A 22,609-nucleotide genomic window follows, 5' to 3' on the forward strand; every position below is an offset into this window, starting at 1 on the left:
CCTGAGTTGAAGTTTCTTGTTTTTATCATTTAGTAGCATGCAGGTTTTGTGTAAGATATGAATAATTCTAGTATTAAAGATGAGTGTAACTTACTTTAGAGGCTATTATTACTGGGGAAAAAGAGCTTTTCCACATCATGATTAACTGTTGATAGTTCATACGTGATGAACTGGTCTTTTTAATGTTAACTTCATTTATTTTTCAGATTATGTAGTTGACATGACACTTTTATCAAAGGTGTCTTTTAGCACATGGCCAACAAATCAACTCTGCTATGAAAAACTGCAATGAAATATGCAAAAAAGACTGTACGGTCTGAAACAGTGATTGATATTAACAGACAGCGGTGCAACGTTTGTGGTCTGATAGAATACATTCCTCAGCTAGTGAGGCTGCATAGCAAAGACTGCTCTTGGGAAAAGTCCCTGAATTCTTTGGCTCCTGGACAGCAAAGTCATACCAGTGACATGGCATGTTGGAGGATTTGTAAGTGGGAAGGACTTGAGATGAGTTTTGGTTTTGTTTTTTAAAGATACTGAGTTAGCTGTTGGAAAACAGACTTTGTGACAGAAACATTCTTTTTCAGTTATCATTGTTGCTTTCTAAATTAATATATATTTTTAAAGGGTATTTGTAAACAAGGAGCAAGAGAATAAAGGACAAAGTTTTACCAGTGTCAGAACTTTAAAGTCATAGAAATTGTTTCTGTTCTCCACGCAGTTTAGAGTGTATGATAGCAACCATTGTGAAATCCTGATTTTAATTCTTGCATGCTGGAGCCATCGAACTTCTGTGTAGAATGATGCTACTTGCTAGTGGCTTTCACTGAAGTGGCATCAGTGCACTTGATTCTTCTGGAGACTGGGGCGTGCATGGGCCAGCAGAATCCTCTACATTCACATAGTTCCCTGATAAACCTTTAATGAATCTTCTTTTGCAGCTCATCTTTTGTATAGCAAAGTATTCTGGTTAATCGTGTGCACTAAAACCAAAAGCCAGTATTTGTATAGAATATATACCTAAAATAGGTGTGTTTTTTGTTTGGTTGGGTTTTTTTTTTAGCAGTGCTGTCAGTGGAGAGGAACATGATGTCCTCAGAGGCAGCCATCTTTAGAGAATAAAAATACCAAAGATTAAAATAGCTGAAATGGATGTGTGTTCTGTATTTTTATAATGCCAAAGGTACAAAATCAGCACCTATGTTGTGTCTTATTTTAAATTCAGTTCTTTTTTCCAGGTGCCAGTAAAACATGTGATGTTCTTCTTAATAGTAAAGCAAAACAAGGGAGCAGGTGACTATTGTAGTACCTGGGGTTTTATTTGATCGTTCAGTATGCACATGCCTTTGTGTAGCTGTTCTTACTCCTCCCTACATTTCAGTTTCTCTGGAATCACTTTCCCTTTGGTGGCATGGGAAGCAGTTCATTGTAGGGTTTGGAAGTACTTTATATTCCACATAGAATGCATAGAAGTGTTAACGTAGCTCTGTGAATTTAGTTATGAACTGAAAGGATTGAGAGGAGGCTTTGTTTGGAAAGTACAAGGTATTTTACTTATGCTACTTTGTATTAAAAGCACACAAATTATTTCTAGTCTGAATCTCTGCTTTGAGCCACTAAAGGTGATAAAGTAGCTCATCCTTGTGGTTGGTGGGTGTCTGATACTTGAGATGTTAATAAGGATAATATTTGTAAGATTTTAAAAAAACAAGATAATGGTGTAGATGGTTTGGTCCTATTCTTTAAAATATATAGTTCAAAGAATCCAGTGAAAATATATTAATCCCACATACTAAGATAATTGACATTTCTAGGGAGCTTCTGTAGCTTGCTACAGTCCTGATTTTTCCAATGAAGGAAAGATTGTTCTTTGGTATTTTATTAAATTTCAATGTGTGGCAGTTTTGTACACTGCTGTTTATTTCTTTGTTGCTTTTTGCTTTTAAGACATCACTTTTTTTTGTTCAATTTCTTTTGTTATTTTCATTAGTTCCCTGATAGTTCTTAAGCAATTTCCATATTTTTTATTGAAATGTCCCTGTTACAGTTGCTTTACTTAAAAGGGTAGTTGTCAGTAATCATGAAAAAAGGGAAAGTAATCTTTTTAAAATTCTAGGATTAAATGTGTTTCAATTTCCAAACATGAAATGCATTGCAGTTTTTCACTATTGAAAAGGTAACTTAAGTTTATCATAGCCATTGCGGAAAGACATCAGTTTGCACTTTTAAGTCCATTTTATGCAGACTGTAATATGACTTTATTCGTAGGTGAGTTAAGGGTTATTGAAACTGAAAGCTTTCTTCAACAAGTTAATAGTAATACAGTTAAGTACAGGAGTGCTTCCGCTGACATTAATGTTAGGCATAAAATTGAATACTGTGCTGAATTAGGGTCTAATGTCATTTGGTGTGTGTTGCAGGAAAAGCGTGTCTATTATTGTTACTTAAGAAAAGAAGGAACTTAACGGACCTGGAGCTGTAGTAAAAATTAATACCAACAAGTTATTTTTATTTTAAATGTATTTAATCAACTATTGCCTGACAGTTGAAATCACATTTTTCATTTCAAAGTATATTTGCTTCTTCAGGGCTTTAGGATTATCAGAGGGACATGGGTCAGAAAGATGCATGTTCATATTGCACTGTCAGCTACTCCCAATTCATCAAAACGCACTCTACAAATAAACATTTCAGTTGGACCTGATGCAAGTGCAACACTTGCAACAGATGCAAGTGTTGGTCCTGTGGGTTTTCTGTGGCCTGTAGATTTTTAGTGCATGGAATGAGTATGTACAACAATGTTTTAACATTTTGGGGAGATTCTTAAGTCAAGTTCATTTTTCATTTAAAATCAGTTTTAAATAATAGGAGATGAAAAACGAGCTATAGTAATCAGATCTTAGTACAAACGTATGAACAAACGTCATGTCTGAGGCTGTCCATTTTGTTTATACTAGAACATGAAAGAGAGATTTGCTAGGGAAAGCTAAGGTTGGAGAGAAGAACCTAGTGCTGTAGGAGCGAGCTGGGCAGTGTTGCACTCTTACATCAAAAGAGCTTTTGGTTCTACTGAAAGAGTAGAAAATTTCTGATTGTTTCTCTTTATGATGATAATTTGCTCTGCTGCAGTAACTGAGACTAATTTATTTTTTATAAATGGATAGTGTAATTTCAACAGTTTTCAAAGTATTTTATTTGCTTTACGCAGGGAGTAAGAAACTGAGTAAAAAGTAGGTAAGAGGTGTTTTCCTATGAGTTTAACAAGTTCAGTTACGTAGATCTACGCAGTTGTCTTTGATAGAAGTGGTAGAAAGAACATATGAAACAATATTGACATGTAAGTGAAGATAAAGCAGCAATATATCTTGGCAATTTGAATCATGAAGTAATTAGGTTAGAAAGGACCTGTGCGGATTATCTGATCCAGCCCCCTGAAACCAAGTTGTTTCGAAGTTAGATGTAGATCGGGACTTGTCCGATTGAGTTCTGAGTATCTGAAAGTATGAGGTCCCACAGCCTCTGTGGACAAACTGTTCCAGACCTTGGCCGCCCTTGTGAATTTTTTTCCTTTTGTAAAATAGGAATTTCCCTCACTGCAGCTCACATCTATTGACTCTTGACCTTGAGGAAAATTATGCTGTTTTCCAGTTACAAAAAGTAGAGTTAGCTTTAAAAGATTACAATTTGCTTTCCCAGCAAAATTAAATTAATGTTTTGAGTTTTTGATGCTTAGGAAAGGTGTGTAAAGGAGGCTGTAATAATGTTAAGGTTAGTTTCCTTGAACTGAAAATGTAATACAGCATTTAGTGTATCAATGTCTCTTTATTGTAAGAAAAAAAACGTGTTTTGTGTTCTTTGTAAGTGAACTCTTGCAAATCCTTGCAAAATTGTTACTCTGGGGATGTTACTCCATTTAGGTCTCCATCCTGTTGGTTTGCTGTTGTACGGGTATGCTGACAGTTGCTGCAGTAATGCATAAATGGTCACCCGAAGCTGTTTTTTTCAGAAAGATGAGCTAGAGTTGGGCAGGCTTGCTTAAGGCTGGGCTTAGTTTTAAAACACAGTTGCCATCTGTTTCTTAGATTATGACATAATGAATTCATGCCTTGTTAAAAGGTCACTGTAAACTTGCTGCGCTTGGGTTTTTCTGGCTATTTAGATATGATTCTTTCAAGTAAGTATTTGTTCTGAATGAAGAACGTGTTTGGTGACTGTAAAAGGCTGATTCCTGAAGCCTGTTTAATGATTTCAACTCATATTACCTTAAACGGTAGGATTTTTCCAGTCCCATGCCATCTTCAGAATACAGCGAGCATGAAACTTTGGAATGCTTTGGTTGATTAGCTGAGTACTGTGAAACTGTCTGAATTGCTGGTATTCTATTGATTGCATTACATAATTATAAAGATATTGTAAAACCTAATGGGAGTATTCTAAAACTTAACAAACTATGACTAAATAATTATTTTTTTTCCTCTACAGGCTCATAAGTCAGTGAACTTTGTTTCAACTCTGCTTCAGATCACTATGTCCGAGCAACTGGATTTACCAGTGAGACAGGCAGGCAAGTTTTTTATCTTTTTTCATTGTATCTACTTTAATGGTGAGTACATGCAAGTACATATGCAGATACTGTTGAGGAATTCTAATGATTTTAATCTCAAATACTCAAAAGGTGAGAGTCACACGAATTACAGTCATCATGAACTATATCTAGCACCATGCACCGAATAGGGAAAACAGAAAGAAAAGGTGGCTGGGTCTTCAGTGATTGCTACCCTTTATCTCTAGTGAATAATGGTCTTTGAGGAAACAGAATAGTTTATGATGCTAGCACACTTGGTTCAAGGAGGTAATTTAGCCTTGTCCTAGTAATGCTAATGTTTCTAAATGTTTTAAGTGGAAGAAAACAAGTTACGTCTTTTGGAACCCTTTTGATTTGCACAAGCCACCAGTAAAATAGGATATTGAATATTAGCAACTCTTAAAGCTGCTATGATTACTTGATAGAGGTTTCCAATATGATACTTCAGTGGTTTTCCTGACAGTTCAGGAGGTGTGGCCTTGATCACTTATGTTGTTCTTCCACATAGTAGACTATTCTCAGTTGTAGCATAAGCCTGACTTGCATTTTTATCTTATTGCTTGGGGGTACTGTTCAACTGTTGACTCAAACGTTACTGCTTCGCATGTGTATCATGCAAAAAAAGGGGGAGGTTTGAAAGCAACCTCTGGCTATTCACCCTCAGCATAAGCCAATTAGAAACCAAAGCAGTCTGTAGAGAGTGGAGATAACTCATACAACACATAGCTTACATGCAGTGCGTCTTTTGCAAACCAATTAATGGCATGATAAATCCCACTGAGGGTGGATTGAAGTCTTCATCACTTCAGTCTTGTAATAGCTCATGTCTCCTGAGTGTTGCTTACCTTTGCAGACCCTTTCAGAAACCCTTTGGTTTCGGAATCTTCAGAAGGTGCATATGAAATTTGGGAAGAGAAGTTGCTTTATGGATTTGTACATCAAATTAGATTAATAGCAACTTTGTTATTTATTTGTAATTTGAGAATTCCTGTTGCATTTTATAAGTCCTTTTCTTTCCAAGTGCTGTAATCTATGTTCTGCCACATAAGCAGTTTGGATTTGGTTGTCAAATGGTAAATGCAGGCATTTATGCCAGCAGCCTGATTGCTACGAAGTGCTGTGGGCCATAGGGGACGTGTCCCTGCCCATGGCAGGGGGGTTGGAACTCGATGATCTTTAAGGTCCCTTCCAACTCTAACCATTCTATGATACTATGATTAGCTTTGTTTTAATGAAAATACTGAGAAAATAATTATAAAGCATTTTTCAGAAGTGTGTTGCTAAAATATTCCACAACTACTTATCTGTTGTATGGATAAAAGCAGTAAGTTTAGTATTTTCATATGAAAACACATTCTTTACAGAACTAAAAATAAAGACATCAAAATAAATGGGTAAAAGTATATAAACCCGGTAAATTATTAGGTTAATAATTTGCATGATTTATGTACTTTGATTCTTCTACTCAGGTATGGTCAATGAATTAGTCATTTCGGTCAGTTTTGTTCTAAAATAGGTTTCTTTGCAAAATGCGTGGGTTTTTTGTACTTTGAACAGCTATCATCTGATTTGCCACTTCTGTCTCACAGGGGTTATCTACTTGAAAAATATGATAACCCAGTATTGGCCAGATCGTGAAGCTGCACCAGGAGAGATTCCACCTTACTCCATCCCAGAAGAAGATAGGCACTGTATTCGTGAAAATATTGTAGAAGCCATTATTCACTCTCCTGAGCTGATTAGGTATGCAGTTTTAATCTGTTTATGAATTGGCTGTGGTATCTGACTGTTGAGGTTGTTTTGGGGTTTTTTGCATAATTAAGATCACCTGCATTCTAAGCATCATTGTCATATGCTCTGTATCCTGAGCATAGAATTAACGTAGATGGAAAAACAGTTTTCAGCTTGGCAGCATGTAGAAATTTCATGTTCCTCAAATGGAGACTATTAAGCAGAGAGTACAGCACCTAAACCTTCTAAATAAAACTTGAAATAAGTCTAAGTTTGAGCAATATTAGTTATTTCAACATCACAAGAATATTATTAAAATAATAGCAGTAACTTATGTAATCATTGTGCATTTGATTTCTAGAGTACAACTTACTACTTGCATTCACCATATTATCAAGCATGATTATCCTAGTCGCTGGACTGCAGTTGTGGAGAAAATTGGATTTTATCTTCAGTCTGACAACAGTGCTTGTTGGCTTGGAATTCTTCTCTGTCTTTATCAACTTGTCAAAAACTATGAGTAAGTGGTTTTTTTTCTATCAGATAAACCAGCAGTATTAATATATTTGTGCTTATTTTTGTATTCTGTATGTATGTTGTAACCATGTAGAATTGTATGTGGGATTGCGCAAAGGTGACAGAAATCTAATTTTAGAAAATACTCTTGAATGCTTGCTATATTGATGTTGGCTCATATCTTCTCCACTAAGAAATTCCAGAAGAACTGCCTTCATTAAAGGTTTCAGATCAGAAAAAAAAAGGGTGTCTTTAAGCCTTTATTAGGTGGTTGTTTTTTATGGATTGATAGCAGTAAGAAAGTCTGCTCAAAGTCATAATTATTATTTATTTAAACCATTTGTACTCTAGGTATCAGTGAAACACATAAAGTTTTCAAAGTGTGAAATCTTGAATGTTAGGAAGTTCAGAATTAGTTGACTGACTTTGGTACAATCCTTTTGAAAATTTTGGTAGCCTCATCCAACCCATCATAGGAAATCTTTATCGAAGCCCACCATTCTCCTATATGCAAGGTGCTGGGCTAGGATATATACAGGCGAATGTTCTTTGCTCTGTATCTGGTATTATGCTCAGAGCTTTAAAGTTGAGGTTGCACTTTGAGAAGTTATGTGGAGCTTAGCTGCTGCTGCTGGCATGTAGGAAGCTCATTTGAGCTGTATCACAGAAAAGTGCAAGCCTGAAGTCAGGAAATTGTAGTAGTGGAACTGATGGAATCCACAACTCACTCTTTCAAAGCACTGTGATGCATAACTTTTTTGTTTCGGGTACTTGATTTAAAATGTTGCATTGAAAAATTGCGTAAATCCTTTTTTACAGGAATACTATAAGGACCTTTGTAATCCCATGTTGGGAGTTTTTTCTGTGGCTGAAAATTGCAAGTCCTCCTAGGAAAGGAAAATAAACTAATTTCTCACTTGATTTTCAAATTTAACATCTTTAAATATACAGCAAAGATCTGTGAGCTAGAAAACATGAAGTGTTTACTGGTAGTGTATTATGATTATAGCAATCCTTGTTTAGGGAAGAATTTTGATACGAGCACAGTCATTGCATGATTAGCGAAGGTGATAGGTGTGTTCATAATCTTAGTTGATCAAACACTAGCTGAGACCAGCGACTGCTCATACTTGTTTAGCTTTCTGGGTGAAGTCAACAAGGATTGGTTTCACAAATCATGTAGGAATATGCATATTTCATTATGTAACAATATGGATGCAAGCAGGTCTCTAAAATTTGTTAAATTACTTGTGTCAGGTTCTGGGGGACTTTTTTTTTCTTAATGTGGAAGGTAAATATCTTGGGTTTTTCAACATTATTTCTTTTTCTACAAATCCAGCCAGAAAGATCAAATGGCTGCTCTTTGCATAGTCATTTTTTTCTGGTCTTTTTCTATGGTGTCTTTTGTGGAAATTAGAAACTTAATTTTCCTGAGCAACATTTAGTCCTTATATTTAGGTTTCTATTTCAGAAAATACACGGAAACTATATTATTGAATAGGATTTTGGAGCTCAGTGTTCTGTAGTAGTTTTTACAGAACATGCCATCTGGCAGCAGATTGAGTAGACTTTATCTTATATTTCTGCAAATTGGCTGAGCATTGATGTTTAATATTAGTGAAAAGTTTACCAAAAATGTATTTAAAAACCAAACAAAATCCAATTCGCAACCTAAAAATCTCTCACAAGAGTCCAAGAATATTATAGTATTAATTGGTTAATCAAAATATAAAGCTGTACAGTCTTAAAGTGATACTTTACTTTGCTCTTATTGTCATTGCCAGTATGGACAAGATCCTATTCTGCTGTGATAACTCTTGAGTCAATAAGGACTTTCTTCTTTGGAAGTTAAAAGCTGGAGGGAAGATTTCAAAATGCAGTTTCATTTCCCTTCAGGAATTTTGAAATGTTTTGAGGAAGGAAATGGAGCCTTGTTTTCAGCATAGGCAAACAGGTGGACTGTCACCAGCACGGTGAGAGTTGCGGTTGTTCAGGCTGGAGAAGAAAAGGCTCCGGGGAAACCTTACGATGGCCTTCCAGTACCTGAAGGGCGCCTACACGAGAGATGGGGAGGGAGTCTTTATGAGGGAGTGTAGTGATAGGACTGAGGGGTAATGGTTTTAAATTGAAAGAAGGGAGATTTAGATTGGATATTAGAAAGAAATTCTTTACTGTGAGGGTGGTAAGACACTGGAACAGGTTGCCCAGAGAAGTTATGGATGCCCCATCCCTGGAAGTGTTCAAGGCCAGGCTGGATGGGGCTTTGAGCAACCTGGTCTAGTGGATGGGGCTTAGAGCAACCATGGGGGTCCAACCCCCATGGCAGGGGGGTTGGAACTTGATGATCTTTAAGGTCCCTTCCAACTCTAACCATTCTATGATTCTATGGGAAGGTCTGAGGCACTATTTCAAGGGGGGTTGCAATTGAAGCCCGCTCAGAGTCCGCCACATAGCCTTGAAGCCTACATTCTCTGCCAAATTGTTAGATTTGGGCAAATTATATGGTAAGATGTGAGAGATATCATTACTAAACTGTGAGAAACCTCACAGTTTACTTTGTTCAGTGTCTGTGAAGTCATCTAGCCTTCTGGAAATATTTTGATAAATTGTGAACTCTGATAAATGTCTTTCTGTGATTTTACTGGCTAGCCCAGCATCTGCCATTCTTGGCAATAAACGTGTATCTTTTGCTTGCAGTTTTTGTAGGGCTCTGATTGCTTTTCACTGTAGTAATGGTGTGGCTGAACATGATGTAGTATTCAAAGTGAGTAAGTTGGCAGGAGTGCATTACCAGCAGAAAACTAATGTGGATATATAGTGGAGTAATGGACGTTCAGTGGTTTTTTAACTTGCCTTTTAACTGTAATGTTGTCTGGCTGTAGCTTTATTTCAAATTCTGTAACAAGAAATGTCTAGGGATTTTTTTTAATTGTATGTTGTTATGAACTGTAATATAAGCTGCTTGTATCTATATCGTGGAAAGGTGGACTTCTAAAATTCAAAAGCTACCTGAAAGATCTACAAAACTAGTTTGTTCTTATCTGAAGGTACAAGAAACCAGAGGAGCGGAGTCCTTTGATAGCTGCAATGCAACATTTTCTGCCAGTTCTGAAGGATAGTTTCATTCAGCTCTTGAGTGATCCATCTGATCAGTCTGTCCTCATACAGAAACAGATCTTCAAAATATTTTATGCCCTTGTCCAGGTAAAAAATAAACTTTGTATATACTTGATCAGTAATTTAAATTAAAGCATTATGCTTTTCCATAAAATAGTAAATGACAGAAATATTAACAATATTAGATTACATCTGAATCATTTGCCCTACTACTCAACTGTGGTATGAATCACAGGTTTTTGGTATGCTTGTTTGTGCCGTACTTTTACTTTTGCTATTCCTGGTTGGTATTAGATAGAACTTATGCATGCCATCCACTAAGGTAGAAAGTTTGCTAGAATGACAGATTGTAGAGGCCAGTCTACATAGGATTTCCAGTGTAAATGCAGCGGTTTGGCATGAGACTTTTCATATGCTGTTAAAGGCTTCAGAAATTAGTGTAAAATCCGTTTAAGGAGCATTTTAGTATTGCATAAGCAGAATGGAGTAGAGACCTCTAGCACCTTTGAGGATATTGAGAGTACAGATAAGGTTGTGTTAAGTTCTTTAACCTGTTTTTTAGAGTAATTTGCCCATCTAGCTAAGTGCAGACAAAGATTTGAAAGAGCTAAAATTCATACTGTGAAAGTAACATTATTTTCAAATTGCTTTACAGTTAATTTATTTTGCCTTTTTTTTTAATAAGTACACATTACCTTTGGAGTTGATAAATCAGCAAAACCTGACTGAATGGATAGAAATCCTGAAGACTGTTGTCGATAGGGATGTACCAGCTGTAAGTGGCTTTTGGCTTTTTATGTCTTTAAGCTTAAATATTTTTCGTTCATTAGAATGTTAAAAAGTTTAACTTTTTGTTTCTGCATTCTTTTTTCTCAATTGATGTCAAGAAAACAAAGTTTTAAACTAAATAGGGTGTTTTAACGGACTAGACAAATTTTGGAAATAAATAGCTTTTATGGGAGTTCTGTTTTAAAATTACAGCACAACTTATTTTGGCTTCTTGTTTCAAGAATTTGTTGACCATTTATGCAGTATATATGATGGGATTTATTTTTAGATAATGCTTTACTTTATACTTCTATTAAGCTAGAAGTGTAAAGGGCAGGTTAAAACCAAAATGTACTCTGTAGTTCAAAATACATATAACTCCTTCTGAGTAGGTTGTAAATAATCTTTTTTTTTTTTTTTTTCCTCCTAAAGGAAACCCTTCAAGTTGATGAAGATGATAGACCTGAGTTGCCATGGTGGAAATGCAAGAAGTGGGCTTTGCATATCTTAGCTAGACTTTTTGAGAGGTATTTTCTCTTCCATTGTAATTTTTTTAAAAACCAAAAAATATTAAAGTCAGTAATATTGCTGCACTCTTGAATTTGCATATTTGCTTTCAATTCTAGGTATGGAAGCCCTGGTAATGTTTCCAAGGAGTACAATGAGTTTGCTGAAGTGTTCCTGAAGGCATTCGCTGTTGGTGTTCAGCAAGTAAGAAAAACTGAATGCGGGTAATATTAGGATGAGTTTAGGAATGATTTACTATTTTCTGAAAAGTCGTCTTGCTATTCTTCACAATTGTTTGTTTGGGTTTTTCTTAAGCACATTGGTATGGAAAGCACTGACATCAGTGGGTTAAAAGAAAAGAATGATTTAAAAAATTTTGAATTTGCCAGGTGGGATAATCCACTGAAAATAGCCTATGCAGCACTGATAATCTGTAAATAAAGTAACTTGTTTACAATACAAATTACAATAGAGTAATTGTGTAACAGGGCTTCAGATGTGCTTCAAATAAATGCTATCAGTTTTTATCATTCTGGAAGAGATAGATACAATAGGTATTTATTTGTAATATTTTAACTCTGATAATGTAGTTCTTTTTTGACTCAAAGTCAGTAAATACTAAGCTTCCTAGCCTTCTTCAAAAGCCTGATCATGCAGAGGCTACCTTACAAACAGGTAAGTCTGACAGTCACTTTCTACTCCTCTCCCTCTCTGGCGATTGACACTTCTACAGGATTGTAACACACAAAGCATCTTCTGACCATAGCAATTTCTAACCTGGTGTATTAATGTTATGCCAAACTACCCTTGATTTACCTTTATTGGAGTAACTTCAGATAGTCCTACTACACGGCAGCAACTTACAGGTTTTTTGGAATGGACAGAATGGATTGCTGGGGCAGGAATTGCCATCTGCCTTTCTTGTAGTGCATGTGTTTAAAGTCAGTAATTTGAAGATTTTGAACTAGCAAAAAATTCCTGTGAATATTGGGAAATTTTTTTGTTCTGATTCTCAGTGCCTGGCTGTACTGCTGACTTCTGTTCTTTTGAAACAAGTTTATTTATTTAAAAAATACTCGTTTTTCTAAAATTTCCTTGTATCAGCTCATAAATCTGTTTATGTTAAGGTGATTAGATTGTAAATGTAACTAGACTATTAATCTGTAAAATTCTCAGGGAGCGGAATGTCTTCTTCAAAGCCTTTATTTTAATCAGGCTCGGACTATTACACATTACTGCTCTTCCATATGGGTGGTGATAAAGCTGCAACGCATAGTCCGGGGGCATCAAAAGAGACTTTCAGGGCCTTGGGACAGTTGATAAGGGAATCTGGAGCACAGGTTATCTTTTCCTCTCTCCTTCCAGTTGCAGACAGCGACACTGGAAGAATAGACAACCCCAGCCTATTAATACATGGCTCCGTGGCTGGTGTCATCACCACAATTTTGGGTTTTTTGATAACAGGATGGCCTACACAGCACCAGGCGTGTTGGCATTAGATGGGATTCACCTTTCTCAAAGGGGAAAGAGGGTCTTTGCTCACAGGGTTGCAGGTCTCATTGACAGAGCTTTAAACTAGGCAGTGATCTCCATCTGGACATTGAGCCGTTGACCACTACCCTCTAGATGCAACCATCCAACCAATTCCTCATCCACTGAACAGACCACCCATCAAATCCATATCTCTCCAACTCAGAGAGAAGGATGCTGTGGGATGACACGCCAAGGTTAGAGGGACAGGGTGCTAGTGAGGGCCCTCTGCCTATTGCTCTCAGACTGCAGCACACTGGAAGTCCTATGGAGATGAGCCAGAGGTTTTTGAGGTAGTAGCAGGCAACAGGGAAACACCAGTGAAATATGTTAAAGGGGTGATTTGAGACAGCAAGTGTGGTTTCACAAAGGACAAGTCCTGCCTGACCTAGTGGCCTTCTATGATGGAGCGACTATATCAGTGGACAAGGGAAGAGCTATGGATGTCATCTATCTGGACTTCTGTAAGGCCTTTGACATGGTTCCCCTCAACATCCTTCTCTCTGAGTTGGAGAGATATGGATTTGATGGGTGGTCTGTTCAGTGGATGAGGAATTGGTTGGATGGTTGCATCTAGAGGGTAGTGGTCAAAGGCTCAATGTCCAGATGGAGATCACTAATGAGTGGTGTCCCTTAGGGGTCTATATTGGGACCAGTACTGTTCAGTATCTTCATCAGTGGCATAGGCAGTGGGATCAAGTGGACCCTCAGCAAGTTTGGGAATGATACCAAGCTCAGTGGTGTAGTTGACATTCCTGAGGGATGGGATGCCATCCAGAGGGACCTGGACAAGCTTGAGAAGTTGTTCCATGTGAACCTCGGGACCCATGTGAACCTGGGTCAGGGCAACCCCTGGCTGGAAGATGAGGGGATTGAGAACGGCCCTGAGGAGAAGGACTTGGGGGTACTGGAGGATGAAAAGCTGAGCATGAGCCGACAAGGTGCGCTCAGATCTCAGAAAGCCAAGCACATCCTGGGTGGCACCAAAAGAGGCATGGCCAACAGATCGAGGGAGGTGATTCTTCCTCTGTACTCAACTCATGTGAGATCCCACCTGGAGTACTGCATCCACCTTTGGACCCCTCAGCACAGTAAGAACATGTGGGAGACGGTCCAGAGGAGGGCCATGAAGATGATCAGAGGGCTGGAGCACCTCTCCTGTGAAGACAGGCTGAGAGAGTTGGGGTGGTTCAGCCTGGAGAAGAGAAGGCTCTGGGGAGACCTTAAAGCGGCCTTTCAGTACTTAGAGGCAGCTTATGAGAAAGATGGGGACAAGCTTTTTGGCAGGGCCTGTTGTGATAGGACCAAGGGGTAATGGTTTTAAACTAAAAGAGGATAGATTTAGACTAGGTACAGGGGAGAAACTTTTTACAGTGAGAGTGGTGAAACCCTGGAACGCGCTGCCCAGAGAGGTGGTAGATGTCCCATCCCTGGAAACATTCAAGGTTGGGCTGGACGGGGCTCCAAGCAAACTGACCTTGAAGATGTCCCTGCTCATTGCAGGGGGGTTGGACTAGATGACCTTTAAAGGTCCCTTCCACCCCAAATTATTCTATGATTCCATGAATCAGGAGGAGAACGGTTCTTAGTTCAGTTTTCTTAGTTTTCATTCCTAATGAAATTATAAGGAATTACAGGACTTTGAAAGAGGAAAAGTAGGGAAAGCATCTCCTAAATACGTGTTTTTTGAAGGTCATCCAAAGTATTGAAAGGGAAGAGAACATTTGTCACATTGAGTGTTAGGACCTATATCCCAGCATATTCTACTCAGACAAGTGGAATCAGCATCACCTTCTGGGCTGCTTATACCTGTAGATGGCATCAGACAGATAAGTATTACATGTTCCTTAAGACCTTACTAATTGCTTTGCATTTCAAAGATAAAATTAAGTTCTGACAAAAGATTGTATGGACAAAAGAAGTCTTTGAAAAGATAAATTTAAACAGTTCAACAAAATACTTTGTGTTTGTCTTTACTTGTGCTTTGAATCAAGTTTGTTCCTTACTTATATTGCATCTAGGAAACACCAAGAATTCAGGTCTTAAAAGAAAATTGCTAAAAAGCAAGACTTTAAAATGCTTGCAGTTTCTTCCTGTACAATAATGTAACTTGTATAGAAATACAGATTAAGGTGCTGTCCTCTGTGTCTGTGCAGAAGATAAATCTTGGATATACGCTCAGGAAATGGAGTTCTTCAGATAAATGTTATGGAAGATTTTTAAATGGGATGTATTTCTTTACAAGAATTGGAAATCTGTAGCTAAGAATACAAATTCTGATAATATGCTTGACTGCATTCTCTTGACTCTCCAAAGTGTATGCACCCTTTTACTAAAGGAGTAATAGATAAACATATGGTATGGGATTACAGGTTGTTCCTCCCTGGAATTCTTAAACCTTTTCTTAATCTTTTTAATTTCTTTCCTCATTGTATTTGAATCATAGGAGGTAACTGCTTAGACTTGTGAAGAGAGGACTAAACCACTTGTCCTAATTAGTATGGCTGCACAGAGTATTTCTTAGGCCTCAGCGTTGTCCTCATTTCCAAAGACTATTCCCCATTCCTTCACTGACTGTTGATGAATTTGGGCTTTTCTGTGTGCTGTCGTGGTACACTGGAGAATCTCTCCCTCTCTCTCAAAAAACCCCAACCTTCAGATACTTGTGAAATTCAAATACACCAGCAAACTGGACCTTATTGTGTAAGCTTTTCCACAGAGGAAACTGTACTACTATATGTTAAGTTCTAGTGAATGAATAAATGCATCCTCTTTAAACTCAAGTGTAAGGCATCTCCTTTGGAAGAAATGCTTCAGTGCTTGTATAATAAATGTTATCAATGTAATTATTTAAATAATCTCATTTTCCCAAAATGTTTTCTTGGTGATACTACAGATTGATAGATATCTTTCCGGTTCCTTCAGTTTTGGATTTTTTTAAATGTTGGTTTATGTGACGAATTAAATGAAACCCTGGAAATGGGATTTGTCGTTTCTCTCCAGTTGATGCTGCTGCTCTTGAATGTGCAGTGTTGTCACTGACCTGGACTGGGCTACAAGGAAACCCCCTTGCATTACCAATACCAAATTTTCCAGTGAGCTGGAATTTAAGTATTAATAGCAGTCCCATGTCCATTTCATGTCCTTACTCATGGAGAGCCATGGACTTTAACAAATGTAAATCCCTGTGAGTAGTTCTGAATGCCACCTCAGGAGAAGAATTGAGGGCAGGAAGCAAAGCAGAGAGAGGCTAGTTCCTCATTCTTCATACAGAGTCATTGCTGTAAGGCTGCACATCGGCAACAATCAGGAGGCTGCCTAAGCGGAGAGTATTTTACCAATCCAGTGATTAGGCATGAATTTCCACGTCCAAAGAGTAGCAAGGTGGAATAACAAACCTCAGAGGGAAAGGTCCCCTGGGCAATGTTGGTGATGAATTAGCATGTATGTTTTGTCTTATTAAATGATTGTATTTTTAAAAGATGTGCAGCACCTGATACGAGCTGCAAATTGCCTTACAAAATTAACAATGACATTTAGTAGAAGGATTAGTCAGTACTTGTTGGATTTAGAGGGGTTCTTATGTGGGATTGTGAAAGAGGGTAGAATTCTTCAGGTTAAAATGGTCTGTGCTCACTATAAGCTATTGATGAGATCTGATTTTTCTAGGTGTTGCTGAAGGTGTTGTATCAATACAAGGAAAAGCAGTACATGGCTCCTAGAGTTCTGCAGCAAACACTGAATTACATCAATCAAGGAGTGTCACATGCAGTCACCTGGAAGAATCTGAAGCCTCATATTCAAGTAAACCATTTTCAGGGCTTAATACTTAAATGACTCAGTAGTACATTTGTCAGTCTGTTATACAGTGTTTCTAGCCTTGCTAGAATGCAAATTTTGGGGACCTCTGTTATAAATTGCTGGTGGAAAGAGTTTAAGCCTGTTTGATGAAGGTTACTTTGATACATGAGCAAAGCTACCGGATTGCTTTTTCTGCTGTCAGGCTTTCCTGCTTTAATATGCTAAGGATTACAGTGTAACAGAGCAACACAACAAATTTGGGGGTGGTGTTAACTACTGAGTTTTTGGCACTGAATCATCTCCACGTACCATTAGCCAAAGCAAACCTAATAGCTTGCACTGTTACAGCTCTACCCTAAGTTAATAGATCTCTTTTTCTATAAGGTAGCGCATAAAATCCGCCATGCCCAAGTAGTTTTAGAATGTTAGCATTTTATATGAGAAGTGACAGGATGGACAAAATCTAGGAAATACAGGAGAGAATACAGAGATTGATTTAGTAGTGCTAGCCTGTTTTCAACTTTTTTTTTTTTCTTACAGGGAATTATCCAAGATGTTATTTTTCCATTGATGTGCTATACAGATGCTGATGAAGAGCTTTGGCAAGAAGATCCATATGAATATATTCGCATGAAATTTGGTGAGAATTTGAAACCTACTCATCCTAAAATATGAGTTCACACAAAGAAGGAATTTTTGTAGGTTTTTTTTTTGAAAATAGAGATGGCATTGGTCTTTAAAAGGAGGGGGAAAAAAAAAAGATAAAACCAGTTTTTATTATCCAAATAATGTAACTTCAAATAGTTATCTTTTGGATATGCTGGTGGAGATGACAGGTAACATATGACAGTCAACGACACAGGTGTTTCTGCACTTGAAAAAAGTAGCTAATTTTCACAGTTACAAAGTCAAACAGTCCACGAATTGCTAGCAACAATTACATATGTTCAATGTTATTAGAAGTTATGCTTTACAACAGCTAGTATTTCAGGCCCTGGACTTTGTATGATCTTAAGGAATTTCACACGTGGCATAGTTCAGAACAGATTTACTGTAATGGTAAATTAAACATTATGAAGTAAGCCTAGCATCCCAGACTTGCCTAATTTCACCTCCCATGGCTTGTTACTTTGTTGTTTGGATTTACTATAAGTCTGTGCAGTCCTTTCAGGCTGGGGAAGAAAGAAGATACTTCAGACTTCCTGAACAAATTCTTCTTATGTGACTAGAACAAGGAGCCTTGATAGGTTTGGGAGTTTCTTATCCCGCAGGTCAGAGGTAGACCCATAAACAGTGCAAGTGTATTATATGAGGCTCTGGCTCTGATAATCGTATGCAGAGAAATAAGAAACTAAGGATTTTTGACTCAATCAATTGTGCGTTTGCCTGCACAGCAAATAACATGTATGTCAAAAATTGACAGCTGGTCTGCTTCTTCTGTTACAAAAATTTATCTTAAAAATAAGGACACACAACATCAAATTAGAGATGTAGAGGGTGATCATGAAAAAGGTTAAACATATATCAGGAACCTCCAACCATTTGTTGCTGTTATTTGGTCTTGGAATATCTGTAGTAAGAAAGCATGATTAACCACCTGAAAAGAAAGGACAGTTGTCGCTCTCTTGTTTCGTATTGAGTAGTTAGATTACATTAGGATCATGAACATAGCAAAGGAACAAAATTTATAGCTGTTATATGATTACTTTATAGATGTATTTGAAGACTTCATTTCTCCAACAACTGCTGCTCAGACACTATTGTTTACATCATGTAGTAAAAGGAAAGAGGTAAGCTATTCAAGGATTTTACTTAAATATGTTAGCTAGATTTAGCTTATAGTGCCCATTTGCTGAAAGAATTACTATTAAAAGTTTAATTTTCTGTTCTTTGCCATGCACTAAAATTTATCATTCCTGTCATTTATTTTGCACTGGTCTATTTGTGGCTTTTGTATTTACCAATTCCCCTAGGACCTATATATCAAGAATGTTGTGTGTTTGTAACAAAGATCAAAATTATCTAAATTCCAGATGTAGAGAAGATTACTAGAGACTTAAGCATTTCAGAGCACTGAGAAGGGTATACCTGAGACAATTGGTTGAAATAATTTGACTAACCTTACATGTAATTTAGGTCTTGCAGAAGACAATGGGCTTTTGTTATCAGATCCTTACGGAGCCAAATGCTGACCCTCGTAAGAAAGATGGTGCTTTACATATGATCGGTTCTTTGGCTGAAATTCTCCTAAAAGTAAGCATAACAAATCTGGTGGTTCTGTTGGTTCTTTTGTAGTTTTCCTCCTTTCCTTTCTTCCATATGCAGTGTCTTAGAAGAAGTGATAAAGTAGCCCTTTAAGTTTGCAAGTTTTGGAATCACTGCTGGTTTTTAAAGCTGTTGAACTTAATTGTTTTGGTTTTGTTTTCAGCTTAATTACACAAGTTTTATTAGGTCATGTTCAAATTCAGTTGATTGTTTTAAGTTCTTTTTAGTTAACTGCTTCTAGTAAGAATTGCTACACCATTTCCTGCACCACACTTAACTACATTCCTTTTTTTTTTGTGGAAGCAAGGAAAAAAAAATCCATTTGGTGAGAGGCTGTTGATTTAATGAGGTCTTTTCTGTGTATAGAAGAGAGGAAATAAAGTGAAATTAGCAGCCTTGCTCACTTGGGATAGTAGCAAAAAAAGGTGCAGGGCCTTGGTATTTGGACCATGGCTCTAAGAAGTCTCCCTGACCACTTCTGCTTTTCATACCAGCCTAATGTACTGCCAAGCAAAAGGTGTCTCTAGGAGTCAAAAAATGACAGGAAAAAAGTGTCACTATTTTGACTGAAAAATATAAAAGTCCATGTAGGATCCAAGTTTAATAGTATTATGGGATTTCATTGTTGCTTAACAGACTTTAATAAAGGAAGAAGTTAAACGTCAGAGGGTTTTGTGACATTTTTTACTGGGTTAGAAATGCATTTTTACATGAAGTTTTAAACTGATTTCTTTCTACTCATATTCTGACAGAAGAAGATATATAAAGATCAGATGGAATATATGTTGCAGAATCATGTGTTCCCTCTCTTCAGCAGTGAGCTGGGTTACATGAGAGCACGGGTAAGAAAGTACAAGATTTACTGTTAAGATACACTGTCTGTTCTAACTGAAGACTTCAGGAATATTTGTTAAATGTTTCCCTCTAACAGATGCACTCCTTTCTACACCTGTTCTGTAATAAATTGTGTGCTTACTTCAAAGATTAGTATCAGTCTTTATGTGTGACTGTAGATAGCCACTGTGTAGTTTTAAAGTGGCTGCAGAATTGTGTGCATAGTTTTCCATCTGTGTCTGGTGGTATGGTCTATTTGTGTTCTGCATTTAGACTGTACCGCTCACACAAAACCTGTGGCCAAAGATGAACTTGAGATCATAGTACTGGTCTAGTGATGTCTGGAAGACAAGCCTCCCACTGACCAGCCTCCACACTCTCAAACATTTTCATCTATTAAAAACTTTTACAGTACTTTTATGGAACAGTAGTGGCACTTCAGATTTAATAATTTTTGTAGGTTATGGATATGTGAGTAGTTGATAATCTTGTTTGTAGGTTTTGTAACTCTGAATTTGCTCGATGTCTTTTTTTTCAGGCTTGTTGGGTTCTTCATTATTTTTGTGAAGTCAAATTTAAGAGTGACCAGAATCTCCAGACAGCCTTAGAACTCACAAGACGGTGTTTGATAGATGATAGGGAAATGCCTGTAAAAGTGGAAGCTGCAATAGCACTTCAAGTTCTGATCAGTAATCAAGAGAAAGGTAGCCCTTTTTTCATAAAACTACAGCAAGCTTTAATTGAATAGGTATTAATATCGCAGTGTTCAGGGAGACCTGTTCTCTTCTTCCCTGATGTTAATTTACTTCTTGCAATAGTAATTTGTAACCACTTACTGTCATTTTCCAGCTGGAAAATTTTATAATTTTTAATAAAAAACATCAAAATTTCATGGTACGATAAATCCAGTTTTACAGCACCTCATCATCAAATCAGAAATACGGTGGCAATATAAGCATATCTGTCTCAGCATACATTCATTCACGTTCAAATGAATTTTTTTAAAAAGTTGCCTTTATCCTGGCAGGCTTTACATTGCTTAGCATTCCTGAAGCTAGCATAAAAGCAACAAAGCAAACAAATTCTGTAACAAATACTTTGGCTAATTTGACAAAAATGTGCATGTACGCATTCCTGTTCAATTAAAATTTGCATTGATAAGTAATCTTGCAGTCCATAAAGACTAGAGAACTCTGGTTTTCTTACTTCAGTTGTGATCCTCTTGGTACACATTTTTAAAAAAATTTGTTCTGAATGATAGTATTATTATAATATATATATATATACACTATATAATAATATATAGATATTATAATAATATATATTACTACACATTGGTTTTGGCATATTAATGCCAAAGCACTAAATATTAATAAAGTGTATATTGAGTTTCTTATGCTGATCTGTAGTTTTGTAAGAATGATGATTTAAATATTTTCACGTGTTTTACAGCTAAAGAATATATTACTCCATTCATTAGACCTGTAATGCAAGCTTTACTTCATATTATAAGAGAGACTGAAAATGATGATCTTACCAATGTGATTCAGAAGATGATCTGTGAATATAGTGAAGAAGTTACCCCAATTGCTGTAGAAATGACACAGCATTTGGTAAGACTTCCCGTGACTTAGGAAGATGTTTAATATGTGAAAGATTGGTATTTAAAATTCAGATAGTTGTCTGTCAGTCAATAGCTGTCCTTACTCCAGTCTGCTTAAGTACATTGATAAGGTAATTTTCTTGTACATTTAAACTTTTTTCTCAGAAGTTGCTTCATAACTTGAACTAATTGGAAATTTCTAAGAAAGATTGTAGAAATGTTTGAGAGATTTTGATACTTATTTTCTCCTGATAGTGTTTCTGTTTTAAAATGGGAAATTAAAGAGCAGATTTTTTTAAAAAAATTTGGTGTGAAAATGATGTTGTTTTATGTAATGTGAAAATAAAATTGAATCTGCAGGAGAAATTCAGAGCTTGAATGGTCCTATCTAGCAAGTTGTGCTAATGGTTTCAAAAGCAGAGGTCAGCTCAGTGCTTGCCTATTAAAGGTTCTGCCTTGGAGTTAAAACTAAATTGTTTGCATGTCCTCTGTGGGAATGCCTGCAAAGTGGCCTGCTCTAGTGCAGCTACCAATTAAACCTTGCGTCAGAAAAACTTAGTTGTAGAAAATGTGTTCTTTTGCAAGGAAAGCAATGTAATTTATATCTTCTTATTCATGAATGGATAAATGATGACAGCTCGAGTGGCTTAATGTTCAAATTTTATCAATCTTGAAAACAAACTCTGGAATGGAGCAGGCACCTTTTAATAATCATACATTCTTTAAATTGTGTAGAATACCAGATTTGCACAGTTGCTCTTCACCTCCAAGCATGTCCTCATTAAATGACATATTTATGGGTTGTTTTGCTATTACATGCAGGCAATGACATTTAACCAGGTGATCCAGACTGGACCAGATGAAGAGGGTAGTGATGACAAAGCAGTGACAGCCATGGGAATCTTGAATACTATTGATACGCTTCTCAGTGTAGTTGAAGATCACAAGGAAGTAAGTAAAAGTTACTTTAAAGCTAATATGTAGTATCTTAAGACACTGAAAGTCTTTTGTAATTTCAGTGTTCCTGACGTTGCTATCTGAAAAACTGCCCTTTCAGGCAAAAATACCTTAAAACAGAAAACAGTGAAATACTTACCATGCAACAAAGTTTTAACAGTGGATCACGTTTCTGACACATTGTGTGTAGTAATAGAGCATAAATGTTGCCACGGTAGTTCCAGTAAGAATCCAGGTTCTTGTTCAGGTAGATGGAGGAAACTTTGTCTCTGACTGATGGAACTCTGTCAGCTCAGCTGGAAAAACCCATCTGATTTGATGAAGTCATCCCTTCAGAAAAAGATAGTTAGCTTTGAACATTGACTCTGCTGACTTAGTTTGTTCTCTGCAACAGA

General features: G+C 36.9%; 1 protein-coding gene and 1 non-coding gene across 2 annotated transcripts in view; both read left to right on the forward strand.

Moving 5' to 3' along the window:
* The window catches only part of IPO7 (importin 7), a 39,370-nt gene that overhangs the window by 5,045 nt on the left and 11,716 nt on the right, over positions 1 to 22,609 (forward strand). Inside the window, exons 2-16 of the mRNA XM_074149813.1 lie at positions 4,483 to 4,564; positions 6,175 to 6,328; positions 6,678 to 6,836; positions 9,880 to 10,036; positions 10,635 to 10,724; positions 11,150 to 11,244; positions 11,344 to 11,428; positions 16,424 to 16,558; positions 17,096 to 17,195; positions 18,269 to 18,345; positions 18,692 to 18,808; positions 19,573 to 19,662; positions 20,193 to 20,358; positions 21,107 to 21,267; positions 22,080 to 22,208. Of these exons, the coding sequence (XP_074005914.1) occupies positions 4,483 to 4,564; positions 6,175 to 6,328; positions 6,678 to 6,836; positions 9,880 to 10,036; positions 10,635 to 10,724; positions 11,150 to 11,244; positions 11,344 to 11,428; positions 16,424 to 16,558; positions 17,096 to 17,195; positions 18,269 to 18,345; positions 18,692 to 18,808; positions 19,573 to 19,662; positions 20,193 to 20,358; positions 21,107 to 21,267; positions 22,080 to 22,208 (1,797 nt within the window). The remainder of the gene's footprint in view (positions 1 to 4,482; positions 4,565 to 6,174; positions 6,329 to 6,677; positions 6,837 to 9,879; positions 10,037 to 10,634; positions 10,725 to 11,149; positions 11,245 to 11,343; positions 11,429 to 16,423; positions 16,559 to 17,095; positions 17,196 to 18,268; positions 18,346 to 18,691; positions 18,809 to 19,572; positions 19,663 to 20,192; positions 20,359 to 21,106; positions 21,268 to 22,079; positions 22,209 to 22,609) is intronic.
* LOC141466256 (small nucleolar RNA SNORA23) lies at positions 19,862 to 20,043 on the forward strand. The gene has a single exon (XR_012463293.1). It is a non-coding gene; the product is annotated as a small nucleolar RNA SNORA23 (small nucleolar RNA).

Source organism: Numenius arquata, chromosome 6, assembly GCF_964106895.1.
Source record: "Numenius arquata chromosome 6, bNumArq3.hap1.1, whole genome shotgun sequence".
NCBI lineage: Eukaryota > Metazoa > Chordata > Aves > Charadriiformes > Scolopacidae > Numenius > Numenius arquata.